Source organism: Diabrotica virgifera, chromosome 8 (genome assembly GCF_917563875.1).
Source record: "Diabrotica virgifera virgifera chromosome 8, PGI_DIABVI_V3a".
Taxonomy (NCBI): Eukaryota; Metazoa; Arthropoda; class Insecta; order Coleoptera; family Chrysomelidae; genus Diabrotica; species Diabrotica virgifera.
The window spans coordinates 45,753,321-45,774,712 of NC_065450.1; the positions used below are offsets into that span (position 1 = coordinate 45,753,321).

Here is a 21,392-nt window from a genome sequence, read left to right on the forward strand (position 1 = left end):
AGCTAGATCCCATGGATATTAATTTAATCAAAAATCTATACTACAATCAAACAGCGGTCGTACGGGTAGAAGATAGTGAGACAAACCAAGTGGAAATCCAAAGAGGAGTCAGACAGGGATGTGTTCCTCTAACCAGGAAAGATGAAGTGAGAGTCGATAACGATTCAAGTAAACTGTTAACCCAGTGGAGAAAATTAATCAATAAAATTGGACGGGAGTCAAGCAATGATGCGTGCGGCTAGAAATCTTATCAAATATTTTGTTACTAAAACACTGATGTACCCTTTGCTCCAGTATGGAGCTATATACAGTAGAACCTGCCATATCCGGACGGTTGTGCGCCGTCCGGATCTATCGAAATCTACCGAGAAAGTCAGTCCTCCTGTTTGACAACGCACTAAAAGAAGAACTAAAAGATTGCGAAATAATGTATTATAGAATCTATAAAACGTGTCTATCGACGAAAGTTATTGACGGCGTTGATTACTGGAATGTATGAAGGAGAAAACGTTTCAGAGACCATAAAAGAAATAGTGGTCTTGATATCCGGATTTTTTCATATCCGGATCGGTCTGTCGCCACATTGATCTGGATATGGCAGGTTTGACTGTGGTTTATATATCCTGCCCCTCCATGAATTATACAGTTTGTCCCTGTAAGTTGTATCCATATGGAAAACATTTTTATTATTAATTTTACGAAAAAAAGTTATTCTTCATAAAAAACTCTGCATGGTCCAAAACCTAAGATTTAACCATCAAATATCAAATTTTTTTAATATTATACGAGGTATATCAAAAAGTTTGAATTTCAGTTAAGAGTAAAGTAGCTTTATTTTTCACAATATCGAAAATTGTTATTATGAAAAGTTATTTAGAATTAAAAACCATGTTTCAGTATGTAATTACATCCTTCTAATTGAAATATTCTGAACTATAAAGGTACTTTACTTTTGTTCTAAATTTATCTTTTTGACATATCTAAATTTGATATTAGGGCAGTCAATGAGGGTATTTGGCTCCGAATTCCATCCTACTACATCGATTTACTTGTTATTTTCACAGTAAGTAGGGAATAGCTCAAGAAACAAAGTCTACCCTATGCCAATGTGAGCTTTTATCTTGGGGGTGGTTCCCACCCCTTTTCGGGGGTGAAAAATGGTTTGGTTAAAATAGCCACGGAAGAGGCCAGAGAACCTAATTTTAAGTAAAAACTGTTTTATAATTATTTTTTGAAAACTCAATACTTTTTGAGTTATTCGTGGTTGAAAATTGGTTATTTTCATTGAAAAATGACAACTTTTAGGGCGGATTTTTGCGAATACCTTAAAAACTATGCATCTGACAAAAAAACTATATAAAATATTTCTGTAGGCTATAAAAAAACAAAGAGATTCATTCCTTCATAAATCTTCTAGTTAAAATACAAAGAGGGATATGATAGGTATGAAGAGTTTGTTTTTTTGCTGCATGCTCAAATCGATGTATTCAACTTAAAATAACAGAGAAACTGTCGATTTTAGGTGTATAATGATACTAATAACTTTTGTAGTGCTTGAAAAGACCTTTAAAACGAGCAATACTAAATGTCGAGTACATTCAAACTAAGCGAGATATTCTGCAAAAAAGTTGATGACTAATATATTTTAAGAAGAAATGAGAAGTATATTTAACCCCTCATCCATCAGAATTTAAATACATCGTTTTCCTTCTACAATACTTTTTATTATAGTGTTATTTCTATGTTCAAAAAGTTGGACTGGATTAAAATAAATGGTTTTTGAAAAAAAAAAGGTCAAATTATAGAGCCCATTTTTAAATTTTCTTTAAAATCTTCCTTTTCCTCCATGTAACTCAATAATTTATTTTAAACCCGTCCAAATTTTTGAACATAGAAATAACACTATAATAAAAGGTATTGTAGAAGGAAAACGAGGCATTTACATTTTGGTGGATGGGGGTTAAAATTACTTCTCATTTTTTCTTAAAATACATTAGTTATCAATTTTTTGCAGCATATCTCGCTTAGTTTTAATGTAATGGACCTTTAATATAGCTCATTTTAAATGTCTTTTCAAGCACTACAAAAGGTATTAGTAGCATTGTACACCTAAAATCGACCGTTTCTCTGTTATTTCAAGTTGAATACACCAATTTGAGAATGTACCAAAAACAAACTATTTTCACCTACCATATCTCTTTTTGTACTATAACTAGAAGATTTATGAAGGCAAGTGTCTCTTTGTTTTTTTATAACCTACAAAAATGTTTGATATAATTTTTTAGTTACATGCATAGTTTTTAAGGTATTCGCAAAAAACCGTTCGAAAAGGTATTATGTTTCAATGAAAATGGCCAATTTTCAACCACGAATATCTCAATAAGTATCGAGTTTTCAAAAAAAAGTATAGAACAGTTTTTGATATGAATTAGGTTCTCTAGCGAATTCGGTGGTAATTTTAACCAAAACATTTTTCACCCCCGAAAAGGGGTGGGAACCACCCCCAAGATAAAAGCACACATCGGCATAGACTTTGAATTAGGAGATAAGTAGAGGCTAGGCCCAAAATTTCATTAAAATCCATGTAGTAGGATAGAATTCGGAGGTAATATCCTATTCTTGCTCCCATATCTGGCGTATATAAGATGGTTGTATTTTAGGTTTTAGACCATCCAGAACTTTTTATTAAGAATCACTTTTTTTCGTAAAATTAATAATAAAAGAGTTATCATAATTATTGATAACTGAAAATAATGTTAGTTATCCATAATATAATTTTTCAAAACATTTTTTTTTCAATTAGAATGTAATTGCATATTAGAATACTGTGAAAAATAAAGCTACTTTACTCTTGAGTGAAATTCAAACTTTTTGACATACCTCGTATAACATTCATAAAATTTGATATCTTATGGTTGAATCTTGGGTTTTGGACCATGCAGAACTTTTTATAAAGAATAACTTTTTTCGTAAAATTAGTAATAAAAAAGTTTTCCATGTTGATACAACTTACAGAGACATACTATATTTATACATATATACTGTGGCAGGGTCAAAATTCTTCAAAAAATTGCGTTACGTAACACTTGAACGCGCCCGAAAATCCAACAATGTATTTGATATAATTTTACACATCGATTAGGTACCTATTTTTGAATAGATTATACATCAAAAATAGAATTCAGAACATAAGCATTATATGAAATGCAAATGCAAGATATAGAAAAAAAAAACAACTCAGAGTCAGTATTAAGTTTGTCTTTCTCATAAAAAATATACACTTTTATAGCTGGACTTAACAATGCAGATTCTTAATTATATTATATAGCTATGAGTACATAAAATACCTTAATCAAACATACAATATTACAAAAATTAAGCAACTAAATAAATTTTAATAATTTCTAACAAATAATCAGTTCTTTCGTGTCTTTTCTCGTTCCTTTAGGACCTCAATCATTTTATAACAGTGCGAAAAGAATATGTTTACGAATTCTAAAATGGCACATACGTCACAAGAAAAACTGAAAATTACACAGACGTTTTCTTAGTGGACATAACCCTAAATTTAAAGGGGAGCTCTCCCTCTTCGTTCAAATAATTTTTTACAGCAATAAAAGACATTACGAAGCATTTTTCTTCAGCAAACGTTATATCAATGTTTGATGTGTCGCTTGTGCATATTTCAGTAATTTTAAACTTTCTAGTGCCTTTGTAAACTTCAAATTCGTAGTAATAGTGTTGTGCTTGACTCTTTAGTCCTATGAATTGAAAATGGAAGTATATCTTTTTATTCGATGTGTCAACTCGGTGCTTGCAGTATAAATAACTTTGTCCACTGAATAAAGATATTAGATAGACATTATTGAAGCTGGTTTTTAGGCTAACTTTCATCACTGCATCAGTTTTAAACTCAAGTCTGGTATTATCTTTATGATCTCTCTTAAAATGTTGATAAATTTCTGAATAATCACCGGACCAATTGCATGACCACTTTGCAAATCTCTTTCCCTCGCAGGTAAACTTCCTAAATTTACACTCTCTTTCGTGATTTTCTTTATCTTGCTTGTTGACTGCGAACTTGCAACCTTTATGCTGATAAGCACAATCGAATTTAAGAACATCTTTTATTCCTTCTATCAATTGTTCCAGTTGATAATTTCTTGTAGTAGTTAGCTTCTCCCGACAGGTTGGACACATTTTGATACCACTCTCTTTAATGCACGAACCACACATGCTATGGCCGACTTTGCACTGGATTATGGGCGGTGACATAGTTTCCAAACATAGTGGACACTGCATAATTTGCTCTGCAGCCATATTCCTAAAACAAAGTCAAATAATTAGGAACTGTCGGTAGTGATGTGGACGGGGAATATTCCCAGTGGAAAGGAATTTAAAAAATGGGAATATTCCCTCGGTCATTATATCTTCACAAAAAGTGGGAAATTATTAAAAATCCTACTTATTTTTAACATTTTAGCAGTTTTTTAGGATTTATGTGTCTCAGTGTGATCTGTTTTAACAAAATTGTACTTTTTTATCTGAAAATAATGACACAGTAAGGTACTACAGCATACACAGCTAATAAGGTACTCTAGCAAATTATGCAGACGACGTGGACATTATAACAAGAACCAGGGCGAGAACAGCAGCAGCAGAACAAGTGGGGTTACATATAAATCAAAATAAAACCAAATTCATGGCGACTAACACAAACACAAGAGCTGGAAATGTTGACGCAGATCTAATCATTAATGACCAAAACTTCGAAGCGGTCAAAGAGTTCATATATCTAGAATAGTCCCCGTTCTCATATATGGATCAGAGGCATGGACGCTAACTAAAACAGATGAATCCGCTCTATCGATTTTTAAAAGAAAAGTGCTACGCAAGATATTCGGAGCAGTGTGTGAAAACGGAATATGGAGGTGTAGATATAACTTTGAACTGCAGAATATCTACAAGCATACCTTTGGTGGAAAAGATATTATCAGTAGTAATTGCACCAGAGCTCTAAAATGTGGCTCGTGCCACTTTGACATAATTTCACTCCCCTTCGGGTCGTGAAATTAAAACTGTCAAAGTGTCACTCGGGAAAAATTCGATAATAATTTTAGAGATCGAGTGCAATTTGCTGCGATTATTTTATGAATAAAACTGTTCAAAACCAAAATTTTATTGTAATTTATTTATGTAAGTACAAATTAGTACAATTAAACACACAGTTGTTATAAATATTTGACAGTTGAAAGTCATAACTTTTATAACTTTTAAAACATTAATTGTCATTAATGTCACTGAATGTATTTTTTCGTAGCAACGAAGGGCATTTGACGTAATATACTTGACGACGGGATATTATCAAAAATTATCAAAAATGAATAATGTTTTTTTTTTCAAAAATTATCATTAGTAATTGCACAAGAGCTCTAAAATTCTATATTAATTTTAGAGTTCGAGTGCAATTTGTTGCGATTATTTCATGAATAAAACTGTTCAAAACCAAAATTTTATTGTAATTTATTTATGTAAGTACAAATTAGTACAATTAAACACAAAGTTTTTATAAATATTTGACGATTGAAAGTCATCACTTTTATAATTTTTAAAACATTAATTGTCATTAATGTCACTGAATGTATTTTTTCGTAGCAACGCAGGGCATCTGACGTAATATACTTAACGACGGGCAATTATCAAAAATTATCGATTTAATTCAGATTTCTGTAGCTTTCTATTGGTCAGAATCTCCTATGAATGAAATAATCAGTTTAATTTTTATTTCTGTAGCTTTCTATTGGCCAGAATCTCTTATGAATGAAATAATCACTGTAATTAATCGAAACCGCCTGCAGTGGGCAGGACATGTAGCCCGGGCCCCTGAATCGGACATGTTAAAAAATATTCTCAACAGCTCAACCCGTGGGAATGAGAAGACGGTGTAGACCAAAGTTGAGGTGGATGGACGGGGTAACACAAGATGCCACGAAGATCGGAGTCGGCAACTGGAACATGCAAGCAAGGGACAGAACCGAATGGCGTAGAAAGCTTGAGAAAGTCGAGGCCCTCTAAGGGCTGTAGCACCAAGATGATGATGATGATTATGAAGGTACAGTGAAACCCCGATAAGTCGGCCCCCGATAACCCGGAAGTCCGGCTAACCTGGACCGAGTTTGATCAGACAAACATTTCAACAATAAAAATGTACTATAGATAATTCAAGCAAGATAATTCGGATGGAATTCCTCAGATTATTTTGTGCTTGCTATTTTGATATCGGCCCAGTCTCTTAATGTGGGAAATTCCATCCGAATTATCTTACCAAGGGATAGTATGTAATATAATATTTGAGAGATAATGTGTATTTGTGTAATTTGAACAATGTATACGATAGTAAAAATGACTCATGGCACACGGCGGCGGCGGCAGAGCGACGGTCATTGTCTCGGATTTATCGGGAACAACAGGCACCTATTATTCCTTTATTTATTTCAAACTGTCTTAACATTGTTTAAAAAAGACTAAGACTATTTAAAAATTTGTTTTTAAACAATGGCCTTAGTTTTCACTGTTCATAACATCGTTCCGATTGTGACTGTATTGTGTGTAGTACAGTCTTGTATTGTTTGCTTCCGTTTGCTTAGGTTTGTGTTTGCGTGTTTTTAATAATTTAGATGTGTAGGTACTGTGCATATATATATATATATATATATATATATATATATATATATATATATATTTCATGTTATTTCAATTATAACGGAGTTTATCTGTAAGTATACCGTATTTTATTAATTTTTACCATATTCTCTGGCTAGCCCGGATCGGCCTCGGTCCCGATTAATCCGAGTTATCGAGGTTCCACTGTACTACAGCACAGCATTGTCAATGGTTACGTACTAGATCTGTTTTTAAAGCAAGTCTCAGTATTTATAAATTTGCCTTAAATGAACATTATGTTTAAAGTGTTGGCATCTATTTGCTAGATCCAAATATGCATAGAAGTTTACTTGATTCAATGCAGTTGTTGGATGCCATGGGATTTATTTGCGAATATGCTCAAAACATGAATCTTGACGTAATGAAAGTTAGAGAAAGTTTGGCCGATTATAGCAATAATTATAAAATATGGACAAACAAGGGCTTTTCTCAAGAAAGTTTATTTGGGAGGGAGTTGGTGAGGAGGCAACTATTAGGCCTCTTTGAGAATAGACTTTTATGTCACAACTTATAGGCCTATTCGTTTTTTTTATATCAGTAATGGTTATTTCTGTATAAGTTTATTTCACTAATTATATTTGTATTTTTAAACTTAAGAAATTGTTGAATTATTTTCTGCCTAATTTTCATCATACTAGTACTATAGAGTATCAATCCAACAATAAGTTTCCATTTAATGTAATAAATAACTATTTTTAAATTCCCAAAAATTGCCGAGAAGACATTAATTTAGGGAATATTCTCTCGAAAATAAATTTCCGGGAATTTTACATCACTAACTGTAGGTATTGGGACCGTGCAAGTTCGGAAAAGCGACACCAGGTTTCTACGCTCTGCAACTTTATTCGCACTTTTAATTATATTGGCCAATTATATTAGTCCTGGTTACTGGATAATTGTCAAGGCCATAGTCCAAAAAATAAGATTCAGGTTATGTTATTAAAACGTAAGCAATTGTATGTAGTAAATAAAATTAGTTATTAAAATGCAGTACTGCAAGCAAAATACAATTAATTAAATTTACCTTTATATAATAATTGCGTATCATATCAATATTCACCGGAGGGACCGCAGACGTTCGGATACAATTAGCGTCTCTTTGCAAAGACAATGACGTCGACTTTGCAAAGTAACAAGACACTTACTCAACACCACTACCCATTACACCTGAGTTAGTGATAAGTTATACAATTACGTGGCTAAATGTTCTAGTTCTAAACCAAGGCCAGAATCAGAGGGAAAAAAATCATATTAATATTGTGGAGCAACATATAATTTTTCTTCTTCAATGACAGTAGATATGAAATGTACGTCAATTTGACAATTTCAATTGACAATATGAATTATTTAAGAAAGTTGCAATATTTCTCTGCTATTCGCGCACGATCGTTTCTCAATTCCCTTCCAAGTACTTGCACACCGCGAATATCAAAATATTTCGATAATGAAATAATTCGATAATTGAAATAATTTCGAAACATTTATTCAAATCTATATTATCTCGACTTTTTTCATACGACATAATAATACTAGTCATGAAACTGGACAATGGCCTCCTGTAAGGATCGGTGCTGGCCCCTTACTCTTTAGCTTTTATATAGCAGATATGCCTGAAACTTGAAACCACATCAAAGAAGTTCGAATATGCAGATGACAGAGTGCGTGGTAGGAGCCACACAGAAATGTAGACTACTGAGCAAATTTTAACAAACGACCTGGTTAGCCTTGGAAGATATTTCCGCCACTAGTAATCATAGGAAGTATCGTGCTTTCATTTAAGAGTAAACAGTAGCGCGTCATCAATATTATTGTTTTTCTAAAGTTCTGAGAACTTTCAAAAGTGAGGCAACAGTGCGTCTATATTCGACAGTGACAGTGACGTTGAGGGCCGGTTGTTCGAACGTTAATCAAGAAGTTGATTATAATTAAGTCCCCTTAACAACCATCAAATAACAACACCCCTCCTTCGTAAGTCAATCAGTTGATTGTAATCAATTATGTTAATTATCATTATGATAATTAACATAATTGATTAATAAATCGCATAACTGTAATCAATTATGTTTTCAGCAACCCAACAAAGTTGACATTGACAGTTGGTGACAGTCATTAAATATTTGATAATGATCAGTTGATTAGCGTTCGAACAACCGGCCCTTATACTATCAAAATCAATAATTTTTATACTCATAGACGCGAAATGTTGCCCGAGTCAGTCACGTTCGATTTCTTGTTATGGAAAATCGATTTTTTGTAGTTCCAATGTGACACAAAATCTAGGCATGGGATAAAAAAGTTTATTTGAAGAAAGTGTATTTTTTTGTTCTTCTTAATGGCGGTACAGGCTCCTTTTTGCAATATTTTATTTAGTTATAGAGTAATTTTCACATACTAACATATTTCTCAAATTGGGCTCTGTACCGCCATTCTTTATTATATTACGAATATGTGTGCCAAATATCTCTACAAAATATTCAAAATTACAGCCGCAATCTTCGACCGCGTTTGTTGCTACCTGTTGATCGCCACTGTATGCTCTTACCACTGGCCAATTACCAATTAAAAATACATTTTGAATACAGACTCCTCAGCCATACTGAACATCCAAAATATCTAGGTGTGACACTAGATAGAACGCCAAGCTTTAATGAAGATTTTACAAAGACTACTGCAAAACAGAACACGAAATAATATTCTCCAAAAGTTATCCGGTACCACATGGGGTTCCTCAGCGACTACACTTGGATCGACAGCACTGGGACTCGACAGCTACTGTGCACTGGCACAGTATAAAGAGGGACAGTAGAACCACTCTCCGAAAAATTGGAAGTAAAATCTTTAGTCGCGCATGGTGACCGCGCAATGTTCCCAGTCGCTTTTGCCCCACTCTCGCATTGCTAGTAGCATAGAAACGTACGGGTTTTAACAGGGAAAACCCGCCTCCACCACTGGTGAATTACCAATTGCGTACTGCTGGTATTACTTCTTGAGATCAAAGTGCCGACATGGAAGAGGTTTTATATACTGTCCCTCTTTAAACTGTGGCACTGGTGTGGCTCAACAGCCGCACCAAACGTGTTAACGCCAAACCAGGCTACCAGCACTAAGCCACATAGCCCCCTCACATGCTCTTGTCAGAAAGTATAGAAAAATTAACGCCGATCCTTTGCTCCGCTTTCACGTTGGTATCACCGAAAGAGACATAATAAGTAGGCTTCATTCAAGAAACAACCCTCTAGACTCTAGAGTCTGCAAGAATTCTAATTGAAAGGAATTTCAAGATAACCGACTAACTCTTCTCGACTGTTGGCGAGAAAATTGAGAGAAGACTGCACCGCCTGATACCCGGAATATGCCATGTATTAAAAGTAAGCCAGAGGGTTTCGACCAACGAAGACGAATCTGGGCCACACTGAACAGAATAAGAACAAACCGTGGCAGGTGCTCCGACTCACTTTTCAACTGGGGAAAAATACCCTTTCCAAATTGCGATTGCGGTACTGCAAGACAAACTGTTAAACTACTAGTGGAGGAATGCCCGATCAGATCCTACAATGGCAATCCGTTCGATTTCTTAGTGGCGACCAAAAACTCAATTGAATATATTTTTCAAGTAAATTTTTGTTCGTAAAAATTAATTATAGTTATTTACTGTTTGTAATGTATTGTCCTCTTTACTTATACACAAAATGTAAAATATGATATGTATTTAGCTATACGATACATATCACATATATACGCTATACGCTACATATATACGGCCGGTTACGGCCTAAATAAGAATAATAATTCAAATCTAACCTTTGGGTTTTTACAAACTTAGGACCTTTTCTTGTCCGCATTACAGTATTGAACACTATAGAAAGCTTTCCACAGGACTTTGTGTATTTTCGATGTGTTGTGGATGAACTCTTTGAATTTCTTATGTAGCTCTGCGTGATAAATACTTCAAACTTGACATAGCTAAAACAGAGAAAAATCTAACGACGTATGTCATAACAGACAGAGGTATAACCAGGATGATCCTAAGGGGAAGGGTTACAACTACTTCATGGTCTCTGGGGGTATGGAATAGTAATGGTGTTAAAAGGTGATACAGTAGCGATCAACAGGTAGCCAAAACGCGTTCCAAGATTGCGGCTGTAATTTTGAGTATTTTTTCGAGATATTTGGCACACGTATTCGTAACATAATAAAGAATGGCGGTACAGAGCCCAATTTGAAAAATATATTAATATGTGGAAATTACTCTGTAATTAAATACAATATTAAAAAAACGAGCCTGTACCGCCATTAAGAAGAACAAAAAAATACACTTTCTTCAAATAAACTTTTTTATCCGATGCCTAGATTTTGTGTCATTTTGGAACTACTAAAATTTTTTATTTCATTAGTAGTTCCAAAATGACACAAAATCCAGGGATCGGATAAAAAAGTTTATTTGAAGAAAGTGTATTTTTTTGTTCTTCTTAATGGCGGTACAGGCTCGTTTTTTTAATATTGTATTTAATTACAGAGTAATTTCCACATATTAATATATTTTTCAAATTGGGCTCTGTACCGCCAGTCTTTATTATATTACGAATACGTGTGCCAAATATCTCGAAAAAATACTCAAAATTACAGCCGCAATCTTGGAACGCGTTTTGGCTACCTGTTGATCGCTACTGTTTCCTCTTAAGCGTATAGAGCTCAAAGTACATCCAAATGGGGGGGGTTATAACCCCCAAAATCACCCCCTGGTTACGCCTATGATAACAGATGACGAACTAATATGACAAGGACAAGTCTTTAATTCAGGTTCGACGTCAGAATAAAGTTATCAAAAATTTCTTCTTTTTGTGTAGACATGGACATGACCCTGTCTGTTCAATGTGCCTCCAGTAAGTTGTCATTCCATCGTTTTCATGGTCTTCCCACTGATCGTCTTCCTATTGGGGAACCGTCTCTCGCCGTCCTTACTACTCTATTTGTTGTCATCCGGCTTATGTAGTCGTTCCATTCTACTCTTCTGCTTTTTACCCGGTTGTCCACCTTGCATCTCCGTCGTATATCTGCACTTCTAGCTCTATCCCATAGTGTCTTACCATTGATTTTTCGAAGTGTTTTCATCTCAGTTGTTTCTAGCATTCTTTTTTTTTCCTTTTTGTATCAGGTCGTGTTTCTGCCACGTATTTATTGGTCTGATGACTGTTTTGTAAATTCTGCCTTTCACTTCTTTTCCGATGTTTTTATTGTCCATATTGTTTCATTCAGGCAACCTGCGGCTCTATTTGCTTTATTAACTTGATCTTCCACTTCTGTTTCGAGCTTTCCGTAGCTAGATAGTGCGATGCATAGATATTTAAACTACATGACTTGTTCTATTATCTGACCCTTCAGCTATAATTTACATCTTATTAGATTTGCTGTTATAACCATGCATTTAGTCTTTTTTTGGGGAAATTAACATGTTAAATTTTCCAGCGGTTATACTAAATTGGTGCAGCATACGTTGTAAGTCATCTTAACTTTGTGAAATTAGTATTGCGTCGTCTGCATAGTAGATTATTTTAAGTTGTTTTTCTCCCATCCTTTTTTGTTCTTATTTTTTTATTATTTTATCCATGATCAGGTTGAACAATAGAGGACTCAGTGAGTCCCCTGAGAAGTTATTAAAACAAACACAAAAAATATTTTTCTCGCGCCTATTTTTTAGCCAATGCTTTTTAAATGCATTCTATTTTCGAACCCTGAAAAACTAATAAATATTTTTGAAAAATTTAAACGCATATATAAAGATTACATTATTACCGAGGGCCGAAATTCCTTGGAAACTTCTATAATGTTTATTTTAAAAAGTTACAGGGTCGAAAAAAAAAAAGAGAAAATTGAGTGTGATTTTTAATTTCAAATATCTCATTTCAAAATATCTCAAAAGAAACTTTTTGTTTATTCTAAGGGACTTTCGGTCCTCGGTAATAATATTGGTAGGGGGCCCAAGCGGGGATTTTTGCAGTAACTCGAGCGCGTCAGATTATCATATGGGGAGAACCCTGGTACCCTGCTACCATGTATTGGCTCTAAACACAGGGGAGTTCGTTAAAGGGGGGGGGGGGGGCGAAAAAAATCTATCCTTAGAAAAACTCGAAATCGTCAGATTAAGATAAGGTAAGTTAAGTACATGAAAACAGTGTATATTTAAAAAATCTGACGATTTGGGCGGGGCGTAAGGAAATGGGTGAGTCACAAAGTTTCACAAGAAAAAAGCGAATATTTCACGAAATGAACGGTAGATAAAAAAACTAAAAAATACGTGCTCAATATTTGTCAAAAATCTATCGAATGATACCAAACACGACTGCCCACGGAGAGGGGTGGGGGGTAAATTTAAAATTTTAAATACGAATCCCGCGATATTTCGCGAAATGAACATCAGATCGAAAAACTGAAAAATACACTTATTTCAATATGTTTAAAAAATCTATCGAATGACACCAAACACGATCCCCCACGGATGTGGGGTGGGGGGTTACTTTAAAATTTTAAATAGGAGCATTTTCTGAAGTGTTTGAATAGTTTGATATTGAGCGTTGAAGTGAGAGATGTTCAATAGCGACATTCCGTACCGCGGCGTAGCTGGTCATGTAAGTAAAATTTGTTCTTGTGATTTTTTAGCACTTAAATCAATTAACATCCTTTTTGCCATTTTAGGGGTACAAAAAGGACAAGAAAGTATTTGACAAAGATTGAGTTATAAAAGATTGAGGAAAAGCTGTACGATTTCTCCTGATTGGGGATCATTTAGAAGAGCGAGCGAAGATACTAAGACTTCCAAAATATGCAACTGAATTTCTCCCGCCTTTTAAAATTGTCGAAGAACCCACCAGAACGGTAAACCAAAATCGAAGTGGACGGTGCTGTATATGCAGTACGTATAAAATAAAAAAAAAACGACCGTTTTCTGTGACTTATGCCAACAATTTTTATTGTAAAACTCAAAGTTAGAAAAAATTTAGTGCAATTGGTATTTATAGGACTAATAAACAATAAGACTAATTCAATTATTTATTTTCGATTTAAATATTTTACTTTTGGGACGTTTTTGATTTTTTTTTATTGTAGTAAACGCTTTCTTTGTTCAAAATACATTGTTAGACTGATTGTTCGTTTTTCTTATTTTGCGTCCAAGTCGTCACAAATTATGTTTAGACGGGGCTGTACCGTCGCCCCCGTTAGCGAAATTATTCCGATTCATTTTTTTTGCACAACCTTACTCAAAAAGTAGTCCTTATAACAAATCCACAGGGTGCCAGACGGTGCCGTGGTCGAAAAATTGTTTAAATTTATTTTAAACAAATTCACAAAAATAATTTTTCATTTCGAACAATTTTTTTAGATAACTTGGGTCTTTCTGAGCAAAAAAGATCTGTTTTCATTTTTCCCTAAAATTGATTGTTGTCGAGTTATACGCGATTTAAGATTTGAAAAATGCAAGAAATGGTCATTTTCAAGACTTAATAATTCGATTAAAAATTATTTTATGAAAGCCAGAAAGTGATCAAATCAAAGTTTAAAATCCCCCCTTCAAGATCCTGAAGAAATTATCATTATTTTATTACAAAGCTGTTATTTTTAATTATTAACAATTAGCGTTATAGTCCAGGCTTTATCGTCGCCCCCGTTAGCGAAATTATTTCGATTAGATTTTTTTGCACAAACTTACTCAAAAAGAGGTCCTTATAACAAATCCACAGGGTTCCAGGCGATACCTTGGTCGAAAAATTGTTTAAACAAATTCACAAAAATAGTTTTTTTACTTCGAATAATTTTTTTTAGATAAGTTGAGACATTCTAAGCAAAAAAGGTCTCTTGTGATTTTTCTCTAAAATTGATTGTTGTCGATTTATACGCAATTGAAAAATGTGAAAATGGCCACTTTCAAGGCTTAATAACTCGATTAAAAATTATTATTAGGTATATAGCGCTAATTGTTAATAATTAAAAATAACAGCTTTGTAATAAAATAATGACAAACTTTTCTTCAGGATCTTGAACGAGGGGTTTTAAACTTTGATTTGGTCACTTTCTGAATTTCATAATAATAATTTTTAATCGAGTTAATAGCCTTGAAAATGGCCATTTTCGCATTTTTCAAATTTTAAATCGCGCATAACTCGACAGCAATCAATTTTAGAGAAAAATCACAACATATTTTTTTGCGTAGAATGACCCATATAATTTAAAAAAATTTGTACGAAGTGAAAAAATTGATTTTTTGAATTTGTTTAAAAAAATTGTTTAAACAATTTTCCGACCCCGGCAACTCCCGGCACCCTGTGGATTTATTATAAGGACCTCTTTTTGAGTAAATTTGTATAAAAAAACGAATCAGAATAATTTACCTAACGGGGGATATGGGCCATTCCACGAACATACGCCTGTTTTGGATTACTTCGACAACGAATATTTTACTGTGCAACATAAGAAGTACGAAAGTAAATGGCGCTAATAATTATTCCAATAAACAACAATGTAATTTGCAATTTACTTTCGTTCTTCATATTTTGCACAGTAAAATATTCGTTGTCGAAGTAAACCAAAACAGGCGTATGTTCATGGAATAGGGTATACGATACAGCTTGTACTATAGCGCTAACATTATTAATAATTAAAAATAACAGCTTTGTAATAAAATTTGACAAAAATTTCTTCAGGATCTTGAAGGAGGGATTTTAAACTTTGATTTGATCACTTTCTGGTTTTCATAATATAATTTTTAATCGAGTTCTTAAGCCTTGAAAATGGCCATTTTTGCATTTTTCAAATTTTAAATCGCGTATAACTCGACAACAATCAATTTTAGAGAAAATTGACAAGAGACGTTTTTTGCTCAGAATGACCCTATTACTTAAAAAGTGTTCGAAATAAAAAATTTGTTTTTGAATTTGTTTAAAAAAATGTTTAAACAATTTTTCGACCACAGCACCGCCTGGCACCCTGTAGATTTGTTATAAGGACCTCTTTTTGAGTAAGTTTGTGCAAAAAAAGCGAATCGGAATAATTTCGCTAAGGGGGCGACGGTACAGCCCCTTCTATTTAGAGTAAGGCAATAAATTGTTAAAAATAACGCTTTTCTTATGTTATTCTAACAAATCTTTGATATTTTTAACTTCTAATACCTAATCTTTATAATAACTTCATAAGTACCGCAGTGTATCCACTCTCCACTCATGTAACTTTACGAGATGTGGCTATCGAAGGGGTAGGTCTGCAGTTTATTCCACTCCTTTAAACATTAAGAAGGATAAGGGTGAATTAATATTATTTGTTCCATTAATTAATCATTATTAATTTTATATATAGAAAACACTTTCAGTTATGATTTTTTTCATTCAAAACATTGGTTTAACAATCAACGCTTTTTTTATCTCTGTTACTAAAAAATATCAAGTTGATAATGACTATATTTAAATAATGTATAGTATAATCTATCAAATTTATCATGTAACAAGAAATGAACAAATTATTACCTTTCTTGAACATTTTAATCAGTAAAGAGGACATGATAATAGTCAACAACCAAACAAATATTTAAATTATAATTCAAATCATAATGTCAATGTTACAAGGTCATTATGAAAGAACCATAACTAATATTTAGAATAACTAACAATAGATTTCAAGCAATTTCATGGGTTGATTTATCAGTTATTTGATGGGAAAAATACCACCCAAACTGAGCAATGGCCCAAGAAGTATTACTGAGACTCTGCTTCTTTGCAACACTACTTATTATTTTATAATATGATGGTAACACTTTAACCCTTTTGAGACGGGTAACGTCAATAGACGTTTTAACATAATTTGGGGACAGCCCTGTAGCGGTTAACCTTTCCGTGGCCGTGCGGGGCAACTTGGTTACCCCAGATGCGGTTTTGTCTTTATAACTTTTCAAAATATTTTTATTTTTTTTATCCCTCCAGGTAATCTTAGAAAATTTAAATCGTTTTTTTATAAAAATTATCAAATATAATTTTATACTAAAATTGAAATTAACTCCTCGGGGCACACAGTGCCAGAAACCCCTACAAGAGACATTCAACAATATAATACAAGTCGAAGATGCAGCTTTTGTGCCAGGGCACGTGATAGAAAGACTCAAATATCATGTAGTACATGCAGAAAACCAATTTGTACCATACATCGAGAAGAAAGTAAAACATTTTTATGCCCTGACTGTAAAAATCAGGAATAAAATCAAATTGTAATTACAGGTAAAAATAAAAAAAATGTAAATCATTTTAATAATAAAAACAAATTATTTCAGTTACTAGTGCCTTATTATATAACTTTCCAAACAATAATGTAAAATTTAAATGAATTATTAAAGTATTTTAGTGGGGTAACATAGTTGCCCCGCACGGTCTGCAGCATAAGTTTTTATAGCACGGTTCCAGAAAGGTTAATAAGGGTTTTTTCCGCGAAGGCAATCCAGTTACATTTACACTAAATCAACATTGTTCATTATTAGATATTTGATATCTATGGTTTTATATGATAGTTTAAAGTTTTGGCTGAAATTGATACTTTGCATCTTTCATTAACTATTCTAATTGGGAAATAAGCCACAATTTAACTTAAAAAAAATGATTTTATTGACGTTTCGACTTCCACCTTGGATGTAGTTATCAAAATACAAAATATTACTAAATTAAACAAAAATGTTGTTGCTTAGTAAAAAAAACTCTTCCAATAATTTAATTTAATCTGACTCATTCATATCGGCAATTCGAACATATGTATATTATACATTTTAAAGTAGAAGACTTTAAAATGATATTGCCAATATTTAGAGTTGCGTTCCTGGGACGACTTTATTGAAAGATAGTTCATTCGATTACATGAAATCAATTTTAACTCAAGAATATCCGTCACAAAAAAATCATAGCATGTGATTTGTCTTTAAAAAGACAACCACATGCAATGATGACAGTAAAATTCTCGTGTTAGTGATTCCATAGTAAATCAGGAGGAAAAACCAGGAAAAAACCTCATGATACTATCCCAAATCTGGGAATAAAAATATGCAAGACTTGAGGGAACTACAAATTCCTTCAGCATACAATGAATTACTTCCCATAACAACATCAAAATAATACAGACTGTGTTGCTTGGTGCTCTGGACAACCGCGTAACCAGGATGATCCTAAGGGAGAGTTACAATTACTGGAGTGTCTCTCGGGGTATGGAATAGTAATGCTATTAAGAGTAAGAGCTCAAAATATGCACATCCTAATGGGGGGATATATCCTCCAAAACCCCCCCTGGTTGCACCACTGGCTCTGGAGAGCAATATTGCAGTTTTTATTTGAATCTTCTCCACTCTCAACAAACACAATGTTCAATGATGACTCGAAATAAAAGTTTGCTAGCCGTTAATTTTGTTTTTTTTTTGAATAAAATATTATAAACTGTTTGTAATAAATAAATCTAACAGATATTATTGTATTTACTTCTTGTTAGTATGTACATACTTATAATGTGAATTCTTATAAATATGTACTTATTTGAGCAAAAAATCAAGTTTTAAGTAAAATCCATTAAAAAGCTAATAATAATCTCGTTAGGTATACCTATTATTGATATTTACTCATTAGTTACCACTACCACTTACATACACCTAATCAAAGAAACATATTTTGTTTAAATATTATTGTACTTATAAACCACTTACAATGACCTTTATACATACCTATTATAAGATTCTTAAAAAACTTGGTATGTAGCTGTGCTCAGCCTAAATTAGGAGCAGTAATTTTAACTACAATGTGATACTTTGAAAGTGAAAAGCTGACGAAAGTAAAAAATAAAATATGGAAATTTTTAAAATTGGTCTCTTAACTAAGGTAACTAAGCAAAAGTGAGTTATTTATCAGTTATTATACAATGTTTTTCATATCAGGAACAAGCATTCCAGGGAATCCCATACAAATTATTGCTAGTACAAATTTTTATTTGTTACATTACTATTAATAATTAAGAGTAGGTATATTAAACTTACCAAAGTTATACCACAGTTATACTACGATCAACAATAAACACTAAATTAATAATGCTTTAATTTAAATAATAAACAAACTGCATACTAGCCTTAACGATAACAAATAAATAAACGTCAACAACTGATACAAATGCGAATGAGATCGTGATATCCGAACAAACCCGAATCCTCTGAAAGGAACTTCAGCGGTCCTAGAGATGGGAATTTACGTATACATATTTTGGAATGTAATGTAATTATTATGATGTATAAAAATTTTATAGTTTGATAAAATAAAGACATAAAGATACCTAATCAGGGCCGCGTTTAGGTCAATTGACGCCCTAGGCAATTCTCTAGTAGGTAGCCGCCCTTCAAACATGTACCATTTTTGCGAAAAAAAATTTCAGAAATTTTTATTTAAATAAGAATACACTAAAAATGGATTTAAACTACGATATTTATATACCTATAATAGAAAAAATTGTCATCCTTCATTGAAAAAACATCTTTTCAAAAAAAGACTTTTTCAAAAAAAAAATTGTTCTTGACAAAATCGATAAATTGTTAACAATTTCTTGCGTAATACTTAATGGGAAGATATTTTTAATTCTTGACATTTTCGAAAATGAACTTTCAGCGGACACGTTGGCAACTGGGAAGCACAAATAAATGTGCAAAGCAATGTCAAAATTAGGGAAAATATCTTTCAATCCACTTAGTGCAGCCACTGAGGGTTTTCACCTCCGATTTCGTTGAAGCTCCATCGATTTTCATGAAAATTGGTGAGTAGTAAGAGGATACCTCAAGGAACGGAGATGACATGATGCCAACTTGCGCTTTTACAGTGGTGGTGAAAACTACCACTTTAAGTGGGGGTGAAAGAAATAATACCATAAATCGATAGAGACAAATTCTATACCAAATTTGTTATATAAAGTTATTAATATAAATCAATACTTGTTGAGTTATTAAAGATCAAAGATTTTATTTTGTCGTAAAAATGCATGTTTTAAAGCAGTTTTTCACGTATAACTCGAAAACTGTAAGCTTTTACAAAAAAGGTATTTTTACAAAAATTGAAGATAATAAAAAGCTGAATACCTACACTCCTCACTTAAATAACTAAACTAATATTAATTCAAAGTGAGTTATGGGTAATTGAATGTATATTTTTTCGACGAGTACTAAAATCTAAGTATTCAAGCTTAAATAACGGGAAAACGATGCATTTTTATAAAATATACGTGCTAAGCACTTCTCAAAGTACTTCGGAGTACCTATCAAATGACCAGTAGAAGTTAATAGCATCACAATTAAGCAAGTTATGATGAAAATAAGAGAAGCCTTTAGAACTTTTTAGGAAAAAGTGAAAAATAAAACATACGCCATTTCCACAAAAATCAAAATTTATAGTACTCCTTAGAAGAATTTCTTTATATTAGCATAAGTAATGATTTCAACAATTTTTACTGGTTTAGAATGATTATTTTTGAAAAAAAGATGTAATTTAAAAAATCAGAATTTTTAAAATTATCGTAATTTTCATTTTCTTTGATAATCAGTCGTGTGATGGATGACCGAAGTTAAGTTTAACGTTTGAGTTAAAGTTAAGATAACTCTCAGGAATAACGTGCTCATAACTGTATAGGTAAAATTTGGTGTGATGTATCGCTCCCAGTTATGAAATAGTTATATCATCAACGTTATATTAGAAAGAAGTTTTGAGGAACAAATTTTGAAGTAACAAAGAGAACCTTATGTACAAATAGTACAAGTTGGAGTGAGCGCGAGAGATTGTTCCGAACATACCCGTCTTCGGCTACTGCCGATGACCGAACAGCAAACAGCTGTTTGGGTTCCTTGGTGTTTCTAAGTTGCTTTCAAACGGTAGATAGAAACAGGGTTGCCAGATTGGTGTATTTTCCCAAAATTTTGGGTTAATTTGAAAGCGTCTATTGAAATTTTTCTAAGCAGAAATTGTAGTGGGATTTTTTGGGGGCGGAAAATTATGGATGATTTTAAGGGGTCATGGTAAATTAAATTTGCGAATGTACATAGAACTGTATATTATACTCCCATATAATCGAAGACGATAGGAACTATGAATTATTTCCATGGCCTTCGTTGATATTGTAGTATGAATTTTGCTTTACTGTTCTCTTCATTTGACTAATAATTTATTAAAATGCGGCAACAATTTAAATTTGGCTCTTTGGGGTATTTCAGCTTCAATTTCAGGGAATTTCAGTTTCTAAGTGGGGGATTTATAAAATATCATCTGGCAACTCTGGATAGAAACCTCAGTAGGTACTTAAAATAAAATTTCAACTTATATCGCTCGATTTGATTTTTGTATAATTTTTAAAATTGTATTACCCTTCTATTCTTAATTATTAAATTACTAGCTTCTAAATTCACTTGATTTCTGTCTAAAAACAAGTCAAAAGATGAACCTAACCTTGCATAACTACAGAGTTATCTCATAACTTGAGGTTTAACGTCGCGTTATAAAGTGGCCAGATAACTCAAGAACTGTCAAGAAATAACGCAAATAGTTAAGTTAAGTATGATACATCACACCAATTCGATGGTTATAACATAACTACAGGATAACTTTACGTTAACGATAACTTTGGTCATCCAT

At 32.9% G+C, this 21,392-nt stretch overlaps 1 protein-coding gene across 3 annotated transcripts; it reads right to left on the bottom strand.

Moving 5' to 3' along the window:
• Positions 1 to 3,243: 3,243 nt before the first annotated feature.
• LOC126889944 (E3 ubiquitin-protein ligase siah-1-like) lies at positions 3,244 to 18,921 on the bottom strand. Of its 3 annotated transcripts, XM_050658698.1 has the most exons (3): positions 18,767 to 18,891; positions 10,525 to 10,686; positions 3,244 to 4,324 (listed from the first exon to the last, which is right to left on the bottom strand). In XM_050658698.1, the coding sequence occupies exons 2-3, from the start codon at positions 10,563 to 10,565 to the stop codon at positions 3,532 to 3,534; spliced, it is 834 nt and encodes a 277-aa protein (XP_050514655.1). In that variant the 5' UTR covers positions 10,566 to 10,686; positions 18,767 to 18,891; the 3' UTR covers positions 3,244 to 3,531. The 3 variants fall into 3 exon arrangements, with proteins under 3 accessions (XP_050514655.1, XP_050514656.1, XP_050514657.1); XM_050658699.1 differs by lacking the exon at positions 10,525 to 10,686 and having other exon boundaries at positions 18,767 to 18,921; XM_050658700.1 differs by lacking the exons at positions 10,525 to 10,686; positions 18,767 to 18,891 and adding an exon at positions 18,458 to 18,592.
• Positions 18,922 to 21,392: the final 2,471 nt, after the last annotated feature.